At 35.5% G+C, this 18006-nt stretch overlaps 1 protein-coding gene across 5 annotated transcripts in view; it reads right to left on the bottom strand.

Annotated features, from left to right (window-relative positions):
• LOC138692655 (zinc finger protein 235-like) overlaps positions 1-18006 on the bottom strand; it is a 73550-nt gene that overhangs the window by 42147 nt on the left and 13397 nt on the right. For 2 of the 5 annotated variants that reach the window (XM_069815767.1, XM_069815763.1), the window contains exon 2: positions 17922-18004. In XM_069815767.1, coding sequence (XP_069671868.1) covers positions 17922-17946 — 25 coding nt within the window. In that variant the 5' untranslated portion in view covers positions 17947-18004. Of the gene's footprint in view, positions 1-2268; positions 2461-9015; positions 10816-16803; positions 17074-17921; positions 18005-18006 lie in introns of those variants that run through there. The other 3 variants (XM_069815762.1, XM_069815768.1, XM_069815764.1) reach the window with 3 other exon arrangements.

The raw sequence follows: 18006 nt of genomic DNA, 5'->3' as shown, positions 1-18006 counted from the left end.
TTTCAGGAAATTACCATTCAGTTCATGAACCTGAGTATTAAGTTTCTTGAACTGTTTATTGGGGCCTGTTTCTCAAAACTCATGGACTAGTATTATTAGTCTGTACAGTAGTAATATTAGTTTATTTTACAAGTCTGTGTTTCTAGAAACTACAAGGGTAAAGTAGTAGTTACCAGTTCACAGACTAGTAATATTAGTCGATTTTACCAGTTCATAAGTGATTCTGTTTCTCAAAATGCTAATCTAGTTGATTATACTAGTATTCAACGGATATATTCCTACAAGACTCTAAAGACTGGTGATTTCTATATTATCAGTTACCAAAGACAACGCTCTCTCAGATAATCCAAACAAAATGTTGTAATTATTTTTTTAAATATAAGCTTATGTGATTTAGTGATTCCGATTGAAGTGATTAAGTTGTTGTGATAAGAGCTAAAACGATATAGAGAAGACAAAATTATTATTCCTTTATTGGAGCATTGTTTAAATATAATGAACAGTTTAGGTAAAGTGCTGAAAAGCTTGGATAGTTGTTAAATATAGTGGGACCTGCCATAACAGGATAAACAAATAGAAGTCATGAATTATCAACAAAGCTTCAAATGCAAATTGTTGATTATTTTCCAATGCCTCTGTCCTAGGCCAGCAACACTTGCAGAATTTTTTCCTAATATTCCAATACCAATTCATCAACTGCAGTAATTTTTGCTGGCTTTCCTCCTCCACTGCCAGTTCTTCTGACATTGTCAACTTCAGTCTACAAATTAAATATAAAACGACACTAATTTATGAATAGATCAAATGTAAAACCGAAAAAAATTGCGAATTTTTCATCAAGTCATAAGTGGCATTCATGTGGGCAATATATTCACTAACTACATGATATGTTCATATTATGATACTATTAACCTGAATTGGTACTTATCAAAGTTGCTTTCTTAATGTTGTCCCTAACGTATGCATAAACTTTGTTCTGAGGTAACTGTTTCATAGCCTCACACATTATAAAATTGTTTCTCCATTGGTTTACTTTATCATTTTTTGTTTATATGCTTGCAAAAGCACCGAATAATATATGCTTTGATTCATTAATCATATTGAGTATAGTTAATTTGCTTCCAATTGATGGAATTTCAACCGAAAAGAGAAATCAAAACCTAAACACAAATAACTTAGCTTTCTAACCTCAAATAACACTACCTACCAATGACTATAAAGAAATGAACTCAATCAGCTGACTAGTGAAAGAGATCATGTGACTAGTGAAAAATTGTCACAAGTTACTAGGCTGGTAAAATAGTTTGAGAAACAGAATCTAATAGAGCTGGTGAAATATATTCTGGTAAGTGGTGAATATTAAACTAGTATTTTTGAGAAACAGGCCCCTGGAAAACTGTTTATAAACAAAGAATTCCAATTTTCAAAATATAACGCAATTAAACTGGATTAGGACACTGCCTTCTTAATTTAGTGCTATACCGTAATTTCATGGCTTTGAGAAAGATAGTCTATGAGGAAGGTCATGATTCCAGCATACATATTCAAAGCTGTCTAGTGTGTTGTTTACAAGTCAGCTAGTGCTAGTCACTAGTGTGTAGTATAGAATTCAGCTTTGAGACACGGCCCACTAGACACTTGCCCAGTGACTCAGACTAGTTCAGACATGGCTTCTGGTAAACAATTATCTTATTGTACAGTAGCATGAAATAATTGAATCTCCAGTAATTTCATCTCTATATAATTATTCTGGGTTTAATGACTAATTCAGCAAGTAATTACTTGTAGTAGAACGGCCATTCCACCATTTTCGAACTTTTTTTTTCACAAAAAACGATTTTATGCTGGATTTAGGAAAGGTAATATAAACTTGCGGAATCATATAATTTTGACTCTCACCAAATATAACCCATCACAACCTCAGCTAACCCAATCTTAACTAATCCCAACCCAAGTAAAACTAAACTAACATCACATAACGTAACGTAACCTAACCTAGCCTTAACTAATCCAAACAAAACTAAGCTAACCTAGTAATGTTAGGTTAGCAAAGTTTTGCTTGGGTTAGTGTTAGTTAAGGTTATGTTGTCAGTTTTGAGTTAAAATTATGTGTTTCCGAAAGTTTTTTTCTATTATCTTTCGTTAAACGAACATAGAATCGTAGAATTATGAAAAGAAAAAAAAAACAAAGTTCGAAAATCGTGGAGTGGTTATTCTCCATAACTTTAAGTTGACTTATATATGATCAAGGTAAAAACTGCAACTTACCTCCTCCACAATTGTAATCCTACGAAACAAATCCGAACTATCTACGGAAAGTGTAAGCTTAATTATTGACGCCGCCTTAACTCACAAGAACGAAAAAGATCAATGCTGCCGTGAATGTGGTGTCGTGGCAAATGAATAGAGCTCACTGCTCCAGAGATGCACTGTCGTGTTAGCTGCGAGAGGTCCTTTAAGAGAGACGCTAAAAAAATAGAGTTAATTCTTGGGCACTACTCGGTTCAACTTTACGCATTCAAAAAATGCGTTCAAATTTGATATTTAATACTAATTAATATATATACGCAGAGAAAATTACGTTCAAAACGGTGCAACATGTAGGCACAAACTATTCATGCATCTTTCCTGAACATGCATTTTAAACTTGATTCTTTCAATATTCTTCCCTGATTCCATGGGTAATATTATTTAAATTTATAAAAAAAAAAAACATATTGTAGGATAATATGCACCATTGAACTTTAACTGCAATAGTAATTCAATAAAACCAAAATTAGCACTGTTGCGTTGTATCACGTGTTTATTTCAGTTCACAAAAGTGCTCAAACTGTCATTTATTGCCAAACAATGCATAAATCTGTATTTGAAACTGCTTAATGTTCTTAGCAATACTGGTCAACTCATCTGCTGCATTTCATCCCTAATTCTTCGCTTTAACTCTTCCAGGTCTGGTCGTCGGTCTTGGTAGATACTTCACTTCAACTATCCCCCTAAGAAAAAATCTAAAGGGTTCAGATCAGGGGATTTTGGTGGCCATTCACTACTTTCTGTTCTGCCTATCCATCTTCCTGGAAATACTTGGTGGTGGGGTTACTCATGAATGAACAGAATAGCGTTCAGAGTTAAACTTTATATTATTCTCATTATCTCTAACTCAACTTAGCGACAATTTGTCAAATCATATTTTTAACAATTAATACTGAAGAGAAAAATTCGCTCCGGCACAGGGGAGCGGATCCGGGTCCTTGGTTCTACGTACCAAGCGCTCTGACCACTGAGCTAAGCTGAATTCAATCCACAGCACCGGATCGAATTCTCCTCCTTCAATATTTCCCTTAGTGGCCTGACTCCAAGTTACACATATATGTTGACGTATATGTCCAATGTCAACTGCCATTATACTAGGAGCGCAATCAGCTGAGTGACTGTTTGGCCGAGATTCCGCAGTTACGTGCACAGTAATCTGTACAGATATATGCACTGCAGCTATGAGAATATTATAGATTTATTAATTTGTCCTACAGAATAATATCTGTAATATTGACAATTAATCCGGTGCTGTGGATAGAATTCGGCGTAGCTCAGTGGTCAGAGCGCTTGGTACGTAGAACCAAGAACCCGGGTTCGATCCCCGGTACCAGAGCGAATTTTTCTCCTCAAATATTAATTGTCAATATTATAGGTATTATTCTGTAGGACAAATTAATAAATATATAATAATAATAATAATAATAATAATAATAATAATAATAATAATATTTTTAACAGCTTTAGCTACGTCAGAAATGTTGTGATTTTTGAAACACTATTTCATCGTATGAACTGACATGTCTCTAGATTATTCTTTCCAATTTTGTTCAGAACTAAACTCACTTCGGGCAGGAGACAGCAGGCAAATTCGAAAAAAAAGTATATGTTTCCCGAAATCGCAAGGCAGATTTTGAAAATATAGGGGTAAGTATCAGAGATAAAATCAAAATTGCAGTTGATCAGAGCATAAGCTATTATGAAACTAAGAAAAAGAAACCGTGGTGTGATGAAGATGGTTATATGATAGTAGTAAGAAGGAAACAGACAAAATTGAAATTCTTACACGATCCAGCCCAGACTAATAGAGATAATATTATTTCAATGAAAGATGGGAAGCAAGTCCTATACTTAGGAATAAAAGGAGAGATTACTTGAATGAGGTGGCAACAAATAGTAGGATGAGAAGAATGACTTGCTTGCAGACTCACATTCAATCCTGAACAGATGGAAAAAAAAAAAACTATTTTGCGCAACTACTAAATGTGCATATGCTTACGACGAAATTCAAATGCAAACTACTGAGCCATTTATATCCGAAGCCATACTTCCTGAAGTAGAAATTGCGATAGAAGGATGTGAAAAAGTACGTCTGCAGTATCGATAAAATTCCAGCAAAATTAATTAAAGAGGGTGGAAGCGCATTGTCTAGCGAAATTTATAAGTTTGTATGTCTACTTGCTATTTGGGAAAAGGAAATTATACCAGAACAATGAACGGAGTACATTCATATTTACGGAAAACAAGACTAACTGTAGTAACTATACACAATGCCATCTCTTTTCATCGTTCACAAAATAACAATTCTGAGTGGCCGGTCATAGAGTATAAAAATGAAACAATTCAATATTCTAACAATACAAAATTTCTTGGTATATGGCTAGATAAACATTTACTGTAAAATGGTCCGTACACCTTCAGGAACTAGAGAAGAAATTAAGTAAAATTTGCTTTGCCTTGCGATTACTAATAAGAGCATCATCTATTGAATCTGCTCACACATTGTACTTTGCATAATTTAACTCTATCCTAACGTATGGTATAATCTTTTGGGGTAATTCACCCATGAAATCCAAATATTTAAACTAAACAACAGAGCTATTAGAGCCATAGTTCAAGTGTCTCAAACTACCAGCTGCAGACCATTTTTCAAAAAATTACATATCTTGCCATTACCCTGTATTTATATTTATTAAACCTTAAATTTTATCAAATATAATTTCATAGCTTTCCTACAAATTCAGACACACACCAGTACAATACAAGAAATAAAGATAATATTTTTATTGACAGTTTTAACACAACTCTATATAAAAACAGTTTCATTCATGCTGGTCTTCTTATGTACAACAGCCTACCAAATTATCTTAAAGAAGTATCTGCACATCACAAATTTAAGAAAGCTCTTTATAATATTTTAATCAAAAACTGATTTTACAGTATGAACGAATTTATTGAAAATTGTCATAACTGAATAGAAGAAGAACGCCTTACTACAAAAAACTTTACTTCTCCTTTTCCAGATCCTGACTTCGAGAAGGATGTCTTCCCATGAAAGACGCGATGGTTGAAACAGATTCCTGACTTCAAGACATACTGCAAACGGGAGTTATAGCCGAAATCGACCAACCTGTAGTTTTCTTCAATCAAGTTCCAAGTTTTTTTATATTTGTATTTGTGTTGAATTTAATTATAGTTATTACTTTTATGTATATTATGTAATTAATTATTAGTGTGTAAATATGACATGTCCCATATCATGTATATGATCAGTGGATGTAATAAAAGATTATGATTATGATTAGAGGAATATCACTTTAGTTGACGTCACACTAAATTTTATCCAATATTCTTTGAAAGGATTAACTCCTTATGCAGATAAAATTATTGGGGACCATCAGTGTGGTTTTAGGCGTAATAAATCGACTATTGATAAGCTTTTTGTATTCGCCAGATTTTGGAGAATAAGTAGGAGAATAAGGCCACAGTACATCAGTTATTCAAAGATTTCAGAAAGGCATATGTTGAATTTGCATGACCTTACATTCATAACTTGAAATAAAAATATATTTTTTTAGAGTTCTTCTGGAAAAACGTGAGAATGATGTGGTATTTTCTTTATGTTTGCAGGAGAAGGATTACACTGCATTAAATATTGGAAAGTAGTGAAACTGTTCCAAGCAGTGGTATAGATGTCGCACTTTTGCCACCTCTTAATGCAAAAGATGATTTGACTGATGAAGATTCGGGTGTAGAAGGCAATCCACGTATACATCATTTGCTTGTAATTCAGCTGAGTGTCGATGTATTGTAAAAGGCATGACTATCAACAATATATGTGATATGCCAGAAAAAAACTAACCAAAATGTGCTTAAATTATGATCTACTCCTCGATGTCAGTTGTTTTGTGTTTTCACACCAAGTGAAGTGATTGGTGAAAAAACATTAGTTATTGGATTAGTGAAAAAACAAGTGACTGAATTAGCGATAAACATGAGTGACTAGATATCCACAGTTAATTCATGCTATACTTTGTGACATTTATTTATGTCTGCATTTTCTCAATTGTTTCTGTTTTGTGGTATTCCAACATATCATTTGTAAATAAATACTAATTGTGTGCAATGATATCTAAAGTTTTAACAAGATTGGGCCCCTAAATGTTGTTATTTTTAGTATTTATGTTTTGACATTTCCTATGATATTGTAGTCATAGTATAACCTAGAAAGGTTATGACTTAAAACACATACCTTTCCATTCCTAAGGAGTTGGGTTATTAGGTTATTTTACGACGCTGTATGAAATGAAGGTGATAATGCCGGTGAAATGAGTCCAGGTTCCAGCACCGAAAGTTACCCAGCATTTGCTCGTATTGGGTTGAGGGAAAAAACTTCAACCAGGTAACTTGCCCCGACCGAGATTCGAACCCAGGCCACCTGGTTTCGCGGCCAGACGCGTTGACCGTTACTCCACAGGCGTGGACATTCCTAAGGATACTTAGGAACAATATACACATTGTCTTTCGAAGTTTCGAAAAAAAATAATTCAGGGACATCTGGGTTAATTTACAGGCTTGTGAGAATCTCTTATGTAACTACAAAATTCAGGAACATAAACATAATTCATGTTACTGAATCCTTATTGTCTCAGAAACTGAACACAATTTATTATTATACCTAATCTCACCATAAATACTGTACCACGTAAGTGGAGCCACTGTACATCCTGTTTTGAGGGTAATGAGCCAATTCTAAAGAAAATTGTGTCCACAACTGCGGAGTAACGGTCAGCGCGTCTGGCCGCGAAACCAGGTGGCCCGGGTTCGAAACCCGGTGGGGGCAAGTTACCTGGTTGAGGTTTTTTCCGGGGTTTTCCCTCAACCCAATACGAGCAAATGCTAGGTAACTTTCGGTGCTGGACCCCGGATTCATTTCACCGGCGTTATCACCTCCATTTCATTCAGACGCTAAATAACCTAGATGCTGATAGTGCCGTAAAATAACCAAATAAAATTAAAAAAAAAAAGAAAATTGTAACGTCCCTGGAATTCCATTTTTCGACAATTCTGATCCCCATGATTCTTAGTGGTGATCTTGGACCTGTCGTCCAAATACTAGGGGACACTTTCTGAGTCCGCTACTGAATAAGCAGCAGAGTATACTTAAGTCAGGACATTCTGCAGCAGAACATAACCAATTGTCTATCTTCAGACTTAAAAAAAAAAATTTCACCGCTGAACAGAGTTATAGTCGGAAGGATGATAAGCTTTGTAAGTAGAGTTCCCAGAAAGCATGAAAAATTGAAAAGAGCCACCACTCCACTTGAGTGATGGTTTGTAGAGGTGTGAGTTATACTGGTCCAACTCAGCTGTATATTTGTGTAAAATGTGTTAACAGCAAGGGTCAAAATATATCAAAAACTGTGTCGAAGCTCCTCTTAAAAAATATGAGCTATAATTTACTATAAAATATACAGTGGCGTTCACACTAATTTTCTGTCACAGTCACAAGGCTAAAGTTACGGTCTTGTGGCATAATATCCCCGAACTGAAAACACTGCATTTGACAAGGTGTCCAGTGCTTGAGGGCATTGTCTGCAACGAAAGGCACTGTGATGTGAAATACTGAAGCGATCTTTGGAGGGGGTAATGATAGAAATCCTAATTGAAAACATCTGTACTACAGTAGCTGACTGGCGGAGATTTTGCAAATGTGTGAGTAAATAAGGCGGACAACTTGGATAAATGACTATTATATTGTATTTGAATCACGTTTAGGTTCAAAATATTAAATACGAACTTAAAAATTGTATCAGCATTTGTTTATCAAGAAAAATCTCACTAGAGGTTTTGATTTAGCTATAAAAAAATTAAAACTCGAGTAGGATTTAAGTGACTATTACATAATTAGAAGGAAATATATAAAGATTAAAAGAAATAAAATACTCTAGTACTGAATTACTATAATTCTATTTCACTAATGTTAGCTTCATCAAAACATTTGAATGGAGCAGCCTTTTTCAGTTGACCGTGCATGAAGTAAACAAATGACGATTGCAAAGCATGTTTTATAGTACCGCAAAGAATTTGCAGCTTGAAATGTTGGCAAACAAACAAATGCTAGGGAAGTGATAAAATAAGCAAATGCTAGGGAAGTGATAAAAATAAACAAATGCTAGGGAAGTGATAAAATTGTGCGACAAGCAGCCATGATTGGTTGAAAGACGTTTTAATTTTTTTAAATTTTATTTGGTTTTTAACGACGCTGTATCAACTACGAGCTTATTTAGCTTCGATGAGATTTATGACAGCGAGATGGTATTTGGTGAGATAAGGCCGAGGATTCGCCACAGATTACCTGGCATTCACCTTACGATTGGGAAAAATCTCTGAAAAAACCAACCAGGCAATCAGCCCAAGCGGGAATCGAACCCGCGCCCGATCGCAACTTCAGACCGGCAGGCAAGCGCCTTAACCGACCGAGCCACGCCGGTGGCTTTGAAAAACGTCTTTTCGCACCATTTTATTGGTCAAAAATAGTATGACATAGTAAAAGTTAACAAAATAACTGTATGCAGCAGAATTTATAGCAGGTCTATGTAAGAAATCAATGAGTAAAATTAATAGAAATAGGATCTAATACGAAATTCGGTAGAACAAGTTCAGGTACAACCAAAAGTAAATTTGTATTGTTACTGATTTAATGCCCAAAATTGAGTACGATGTGAACAATTTTATTTTCTTTCGAATGCATGGCAACAAACTTGACCTAATGAAATTTATAATACATCATGGCCAGGAAAATCTTTCACAAAATTTAAATTCATAAATAAGGTATACACACATGTGATGAGTTACACAACGACTGAGAGCAGATGCGTACTTCTAGAATAAAATCTTCAAGGCTATATAAGGCACGCACAGGTAGCCGCTTGAGGGATGTTGTTCGGTGTGTATAAGTAGTGCATTCTTTCTAATTGAAATATGTCCTCATTGTTATCGTTCATTAAAAAAAATTACACATTATATTCAAACTGGTTTAGGTGTAAACACAATTGCCCTTTCAACTGTCCCTTATAAGAGAAATATACTCCGCAGATATCAGTTTTAAATTATCATTCGTCTGTGTGAATACGTTCATGTTTCTTTAAGTGTTCCAATTGTGAGAAGGATCGTCGACACACCTCACATTTAAATGGCCTTTCGCCAGTGTGTATGCGTATATGTCTGCTTAAAACTGCTGATGTTGAAAAACACTTTCCACAGTCTTCGCATTTGAATGACTTTTCGCCTGTGTGAATGCTTACATGTTTCTTTAAATGTTCCAATTGTGAGAAACATTTTCCACACAACTCACATTTGAATGGCCTTTCGCCTGTATGTACGCGTCCGTGCCTGCTTAAAACTGTAGATGCTGAAAAACATTTTCCACACACCTCGCATTTGAATGGCCTTTCCAATATGTGAATACGAGCATGTCTTTTCAAAACTGACGATTCTGAGAAACGTTTTCCACATACTTCGCATCTGAATCGAGTTTCGCCTGTATGTACGCGTGCATGTTTATTCAAATTTGTCGAAACTGAAAAACACTTTCCACAGAAGTTACAATGAAATGGTTTTTCGTCTATGTGTACGCGTGCATGTGTGTTTAAAACTGACGATTCCGTGAAACACTTTCCACACACCTCGCATTGAAATGGCTTTTCGCCTGTGTGAATGCGTAAATGACTCCTTAAGTGCGCCAATTGAGAGAAAGACTTTGCACACACCTCGCATTTGAATGGCTTTTCGCCTGTGTGAGTGCGTACGTGATTCTTTAAATATCCCAATTGTGAGAAACTCTTTCCACATATCAAGCATTTGAATGGCCTTTCGCCTGTGTGAATACGAGCATGTCTCCTTAAAACAGAAGATTGTGAGAAACACTTTCCACAATCCTGGCATCTGAATGGACTTTCACCTGTATGTACGCGGGCATGTTTATAAAAATTTGCCAAATCTGCGAAACAGTTTCCACAAACATCGCATCTGAATGGCCTTTCCCCTGTGTGTATGCGTGCATGTTTATTCAGTACTGAAGAATCAGAGAAACACTTTCCACAAACATCGCATTTGAATGGCCTCTCCCCAGTGTGTATGCGTACATGTCTCTTGAAATTCGATGAACTGGAGAAAGACTTTCCACACACATCGCAATGAAATTGGATCCCTCCCTTGTGTAGGCGAACATGCTTCTTCTTATCACTCAATTTCAGAAAACACTTTCCACAGACATCACATTCGAACGAGTTTTTTATTGTATGTATACGGAAATGAAGTTTCAGAGATTCTGGCGTAAGAAAATCCTCGTTACATATATCACACTTGAGAGATTTACACTTTATATCACTAATAGTACTCGAAGCATCTAGTCTGTTGCTAGAACACTGTGTTAATTTGTTTTCTTCAAGATGAATGTTAGCGCATTCCTGTGACACTCTATTGTCAACATTATCCACAATGCTGAAAGAAATATAAAAGTCCATCAGTCACCACAACAGTCAATGTGGTGACATCTATATATAACACTACAGAGAGGTGCACGAAAAACCCGCCCGAATACAGACTGCTCAATGTCGCCAGCCAATTTGTCACCTATTGTTGCGAAGCTGTTGTGACTATGTTTTGTTTTGTATTCAGTGTTGCCAAGTCAGCGGTTTTATAGCTAAATCTGGTGTTTTCAGGACTATGCTCAGCTACAGAATTTTACCGTCAGCAGCTAGCTATTTATTTAGCGTTTTTTATGATTTCGGCAGAAGGAGATGATATATTTTAAGTTGCCGTAAAGTTATTTTTAGCATAAAATGTCTTAGTAAAACAAATTTATAAATTGTTTTAAGTAATTTAAGGTTATATGTACGTGAACGACCACAAATATTATCAGAAAATGCAGGCTATAAATTTCTAAAATTTTATAAGAAAATGAACTCACAATTGGACAAAACTTACCAGGTACCACGAGACTAATTAGAACTTAAATATCTAATAAAAGTATAAAAAAGGTTAACAATAGTATTTTTGAAACCAGTATTATCAAAGCATGAAAAAAAAAACAACAAAAAATTCTGCAGTTAGCTATATCATTTGGTAACCATAACATTGTTCTGGTCTCTCTGACAACTTTAATATTTTTCCTGCATGTAACAAATACTCATTTCTGAAAAGTAGACTACTCTCAGGCATGTAGAGTTGTTTATTTTAATACAATTAATTTTTTATTTGTCGTATATAAAATATATCAAAATTTACATAATGTTTTATCACCTAATTTTTCTATTTTCAAAGAAATGGGCATTATTTTAGTCTACATTTTGCATAAATGCATGTTAAGTCAGTGTACAAATTTTCAGAATTCTATCTCTAATCGTTGTGGAGTTATGAAATAATGTGTGAAAATTTTCAAATTTTCGAAAATTTAATTGAAACTAAAAAGTGAATTCTAAAAAATATTAGTAACGTTTTTTATACTTTTATCAGTTATTTAAATTCTAATAAGTCTTGTTGTGGTAACTTCTAATTTTTGTCCAGTTGTGAGTTCATTTCCTTACAAAATTTTAGAAATTTAGAGCCTGCATTTTCTGATAATACTTGTGGTTGTTAACGTACATACGCCCTTAAGGCACAGTTAGTTTATGTGATAATCTCAACGTATATGTAATAATATTTAGGTATTTTACTTGGTTTGATTATTTTTTATTTTTGAGCATCTACAAATTGCTAACTGAGAGCGATTACTGTCATGGATAACTACATTTTGATTTAGATTCATCGACGTTTATATCCAGCCACTTTTTGAGTTAAATAATAAATAATAATTTAAAAACAGTATCTTATCACAAAATATTTTCATAATATACACGACACGAGTAGAGTTCTTTTTAGGTACAATATAAGTTGGGTAATGAAAGAGAATCATCTCGTGAGTTGGATGACTGTACAGTGTACATAATCCCTCCTGTAAGAGGATGAAGATGATTTTGTCTAGAACATAGAGCCTACAAAGTGATACAGACTTTCCATAATTTAGTCTACATTTATGTAAAATTCCTAAAACTGTATAGTTTGCCTTTCAAATTTGGAAGTGATATGTTAAGGAACCATCTGGGTTTTTTAAACTACAGTTTACCAGTTTTTTTAAGCGTGTGCAGCGGTAAATTAAAGTTATAATAAATAATAACATTGACACTGTTCAAGAATTTAAATATTTGGGTAGTATAATTGACAAGGATGGTGGAGCCTTTGAGGATGTAAAGAACCGGATAAAAAATGCAAATAGTGCATTTGTCCAATATGGAAATCTTATATTATATCTAGATCTACAAAAATTAAAATCAGTAATGTGAAATCAGTCTTATTATATGGCTGTGAGAAATGGAAAACAAATAAAATTATACAAAATAAACTGCAAAGATTTGTTAATAGATGTTTACGAAGAATTAAATAAATTAGATGGCCAGATATAATCACAAACTCAGAACTATGGAAGATAACAAATCAAAAAGAAATCACAATAGAAATCAAAAGACGAAAGTGGAATTGGATAGGGCACACAATCAGGAAAGAAGATGGAGCAGTAGAAAAAATGGCTTTGGATTGGAACCCCCAGGGTAGTAGAACAAGAGGAAGGCCAAAAAATACATGGAAGAGAACAGTTTTGGAGGAAATTGCTAGGGAGGGGAAAACATGGAGCGAAGTGAAGAAGTTGACTACAAATAGGGTCCGATGGAGGCACTTTGTGAATGTCCTATGCTCCTCATGAGGAGATACAGGAGTTTGACTGATTGATTTGATTGCAGCAGTAAATGGAATTCGGAGTTGGCAACACTGTTTGCATTGTATTGTCAGTACGAAATCCGTGAAGGCTTGGTTCAGACGTTTGAAGTAAATATCTCAGCAAGATGTATTTTCTTCAAGAAAGAGTCGCAATAGTGGATGCGTACGTGTCTATCGGTTCATTTAAGGAAACCGGGGACATTTTTGCAAACAAGTTTCCTGGCGTTTCCATACCAGCATAGAGCAGTATACAGGATTTGGTGAAAAAGTGGCGTACTACAGAGTCAGTTGCAAATGCAAAAAAAGAATCGAGTCACGTCCGTTTGTACACATGCTTTGACCTCGGATATTCCAGCACGAATGAGGCAGAGTCCTAAGAAGTCGACACGTAAATTATCTCAACAAGTGAACGATACGCGTAAATCTTGTCAACGTGTTTTACACCATATAGGGATGAAGCCCTACAAAATGACATGTATCCAAGAACTGAAGAAGGAAGGCAAGGCAAAGCGTGTGAATTATTGCACATGGCTATGTTGAACAACTGAGAGTGGAATGTTGGATCCGATGCTGTATTTCATTAGTAATGAAGCCTGGTTTCATCTGACAGGACATGTAAACTCCCAGAACACCAGATACCGGTCAACAAACAATCCCTACACGATAATGAGGAACCTCTTCACGATAGAAGAATCGGAGTGTGGTGTGCTGTGTCAGCAAGTCGGATTGTGGGTCCCATATTTTTTTAACAACAGTAAACACTGATGTGTATACACGAATCTTTGAGGAATTTTACGCACACTTGACGCCCCTTGAACACTTGTAAGCTGTCTTTCAACAGAATGGGGTGACCTGTTACACTTCACGCGAGTCAATCTAACGAATTCATGATTCATAGAACAAAGGATTGTCAGCAAAAGATTGTGGCCGCCACGTTCTCCGGACCTTACCTCTTATGACTTTTATCTGTGGGGCAGGTTAAAGGGAGGAGTGTAAGGAAATAAACCAAGGACATTAGAAGACTTGAAGAACAATAATAATAATAATAATAATAATAATAATAATAATCCGTGGCGCTACAGCCCGTGAAGGGCCTAGACCGACTGGCCGGCTGCTGGCTTCACGCCCACATGCCGAAGCAGAGGTGGACGATCATCCAACCAGAATGGAGGTATCATGTGGTTAGCACGATGATCCCCCCAGCCGTTATAGCTGGTATTCGCAACCGGATTTCGCTACCTATCGTAGCTCCCCAAGTGCATCACGATGCTGGGTGGGCACCGGTCCCATACACTGGCCGAAATTTCATGAGAAAATTTCTTCCCCCATGAGGACTCGAACCAGCGCGCATTCCGTAACGCGAGTCCTAGGCGGGATGACTTAGACCGCGACGCCACGGCGCGGGACTGACTTGAAGAATATTCGTAATTAAATTTTGAGAATTTATGCAGAAGAGTTGTGCAAAGTGCATTGAAGCACAAGGAGGTCATTTTCAGCACCTAATGTAAAAGACAAGATCGTTTGAGTAAATACAGGCTCTTGTAGTAGCTTTTTTTTTATTTCTATCATTTGTTGTTTCTATCAGCTCATGGAGGGTCAGTTTTCCGTGTGCCACCAATATAATATCACATAGAGTGTCAGTAGGGAGATATGACGGAAAGAGACCATTTGGGAAGCCGAGACATAGATGGGGGAAATAGATATGAGGGAGGCACGATATGCTAGGGACTGGATTAATCATGCTAAGGATTGGCAGGCTTATGTGAGGGCAGCAATGAAGTTCCAGGTTCTCAAAAAGCCATTTGTAAGTAAAATAATATTACATTCACACACTGATCTCTCACTTCCGAGCACAGCATCTCAGGCTGTGGCATAAAGAATAAATAAGTTAAGCAGAACTGTATGCGTAATTTCGTTACCCAGGATCTGTATTCGACAGATACTGGAGAAAAAATGGGAGTATAAGGGTACAGTACATCAGTTATTCATAGATTTCAAAAAGGCATATGACTCGGTTACGAGGGAAGTATTATATGATATTCTTATTGAATGTGGTATTCCCAAGAAACTAATTCGATTAATTAAAATGTGTCTCAGTGAAACATACAGCAGAGTCCGTATAGGTCAGTTTCTATCTGATGCTTTTCCAATTCACTGCGGGCTAAAGCAGGGAGATGCACTATCACCTTTACTTTTTAACTTCGCTCTAGAATATGCCATTAGGAAAGTTCAGGATAACAGGCAGGGTTTGGAACTGAACGGGTTACATCAGGTTCTTGTCTATGCAGATGACGTGAATAATAATAATAATAATAATAATAATAATAATAATAATAATAATAATAATAATAATAATAACAATACAGTACTAACCACAATAATTTCTTGCTTATTTATTTTTCCATTTCTCATCTTTCTCTTGGAAGGCGTTTTCTAATTTGTGAAAGAGTAGGCCTATATTTTCCTCCTGGACCTCTCTCACATTATGTTGGTAAATAGTAGATTAATACGATCTAATATCAAAATTTATTTTGACTGACGACATGAAATTCACTGATTTGACTAAACAGTTTACGATTCACGAGACCTAACCTAAAAATATATTTTGTTTGATCAGGTTGGCAATTCTAGTTATATTTGCTGTCTCCGTCTGCATAATTCCTTCTTCATTATCTTCTTTCTTCAGTTCATTATACATTATACATATGGACTCTAGATTTCTGAAGTATACTCTAAATGGCACACGATTCCTTTCTTGAAGGAATCACTACCATATTTCCTGTCTTTGACATTATTGCAATAAAAATCTAAACACGAAAGAAATTAATTAAAATGTAAAATGTAATTTCTATCGATCACCCAAGTGCATGTAGCACACGGTAAGTTATATTTATTTACACTTACGTGACTACAGTTTTGAATTGTGACCACAACGCAATGAAACACATAAAATAGTAATTATATATTAATGTTAATACTGATATTAATTAATTATAATTATTTTCAAATTTTACTAGCTTCCAGTAACTGGCTCAGAAATCTAGAACAATACGAATTTTCAGAATTTCCACTACCGACACTGCTGCCAACGTAAGTTATAGAATCACTACCAGTTGTAGCAAAGCCTTCTTCAGTTACAAGCCGGAGCCATAAGTCGGTAACACTGTAATTAACAGTCAACAGGAGGCCTAGTATCCAGAACACGTGTTTGTGCTAATGCCGATTTTCAATGTAAATTAATGTTACAATATAAGTGTGTGTCGATGGAATTATGTTCGAGGTCGTATCAAACATTAATTGTTGATGTATTATAAACTAAGTGCGTGTTGGCAATAAAAACAAGACAATAAATGACAATATGCCTGCAGTCTTTAGCAATTTTTACGGTTATTATTGACAAAGTGATTGACAATTCTTCTACATATTAAAATAATATTGTATAAACTACATTTTTATAGTCTTACTTGTGGTGTGTGAGAATTCTAGCCAAATTGTTGGGTCTCGCCTGCTATATCAATAAAGTTACGCAGTTGATTTTCAAGTTCATTCTAAATAGCTGCAGTTTTGTTGAAGATTCGGAATGCCTGCTATACGTCAGAACTATCTATAATTTGTAGATGCACACACTCACTTTCTTGGTTTTCAGGGTTTATTTATTAATATTACTTCTTTTCTAATAAATTAGTTATAAACATGTTTCTTTTCACTTCGTATTTACAGGATTTAAAGTTCACTGAGTTTACACTAATTGGCACATATATAAGAGATAATGATGTGTTTTGTTACGTATTATGTTGAAGGTATGTTTCTTCATTTGTTCATAGGTCTTTATACTTGGCCTTGGCATATTTAAAATTATATTTTAGAATATTTGTAACAAATAATTTAGGATAACAGCATTTTTATGGTGACTGGCGAGGTTCAATCTAAAACCGGCTTCCTGGGCGTCTGAAATATTTATAGAAAAGCACGATGGATGATCACATGATATTAAAATGTATATGAAATCCTGGACCTTCCACGTCAGAGGTGAAACAACATAAAGCGGAAAGTTTCTGAAACACAATTACAAATAAACCTAGAGCAAGAAGAAATGTGCGTCCCCACAAAAAGATGGAAAGAAAAGATTCAACCTGTTCACATCTGTTACAAGTTGTGGCATGAGAACAGAACAAAGGAATGGGTATAATCCTCGATTAATAATGATAATTATGAAGATAACTAAGTTGTATTGAATTGCAGAAAGTAGTAGTGTATCATTAAATATTATAATCAAAAGTAATTAAAAAACATGCAGTAGTAGCAATAATTAAGAATGTGGGTTGAACAAAACTGAACATGACATGTATCGAGGATATGGATATCCTCAGCAATACTTCACAATTTTTCTGCGGTTACATTGGGAACCTCTGAAATTCACAAACAGAACATGAACTGTAAGGCAGAGGTATGAAACCTCATGATCCTCAACAAGCTTACACCATTGCCCCAAACGAGAACATTGGACCACCAAAAGTGGACAACAGTGCCTCCCCCTAGCTCTATAAATTCGGACACATAATCAGTCCCAGAATCAGTTGCTCCTGGTACACCTAGGGAATCACTTCGCCCGCGTGTGACACGCCACTGAAGATGTCTGCCGCAGCATTAGACGAAACGTCTGGTACACACAGCACCAGTAGACCATGACCTCTCAGCCCGAAAAATTCTTGATCAATAAAATTTATGTTATTCATCATGATTAAATGAACCGGTGAAAGATGGAGAGAAAAGCAAAACCAGCACAGTACACTCACCTCTCAGGGAACACTTCATCCTCATCTGAAGATACTTCTACTTTCTGTTCCTGCTTAACTCTGTCCAGATCGAACACATCTTCCT

The sequence above is a fragment of the Periplaneta americana genome, chromosome 17, assembly GCF_040183065.1.
Source record: "Periplaneta americana isolate PAMFEO1 chromosome 17, P.americana_PAMFEO1_priV1, whole genome shotgun sequence".
Classification (NCBI taxonomy): Eukaryota; Metazoa; Arthropoda; class Insecta; order Blattodea; family Blattidae; genus Periplaneta; species Periplaneta americana.
Note: the sequence above shows the minus strand (reverse complement) of the source record. Positions and strands in the feature narration are given on the sequence as shown.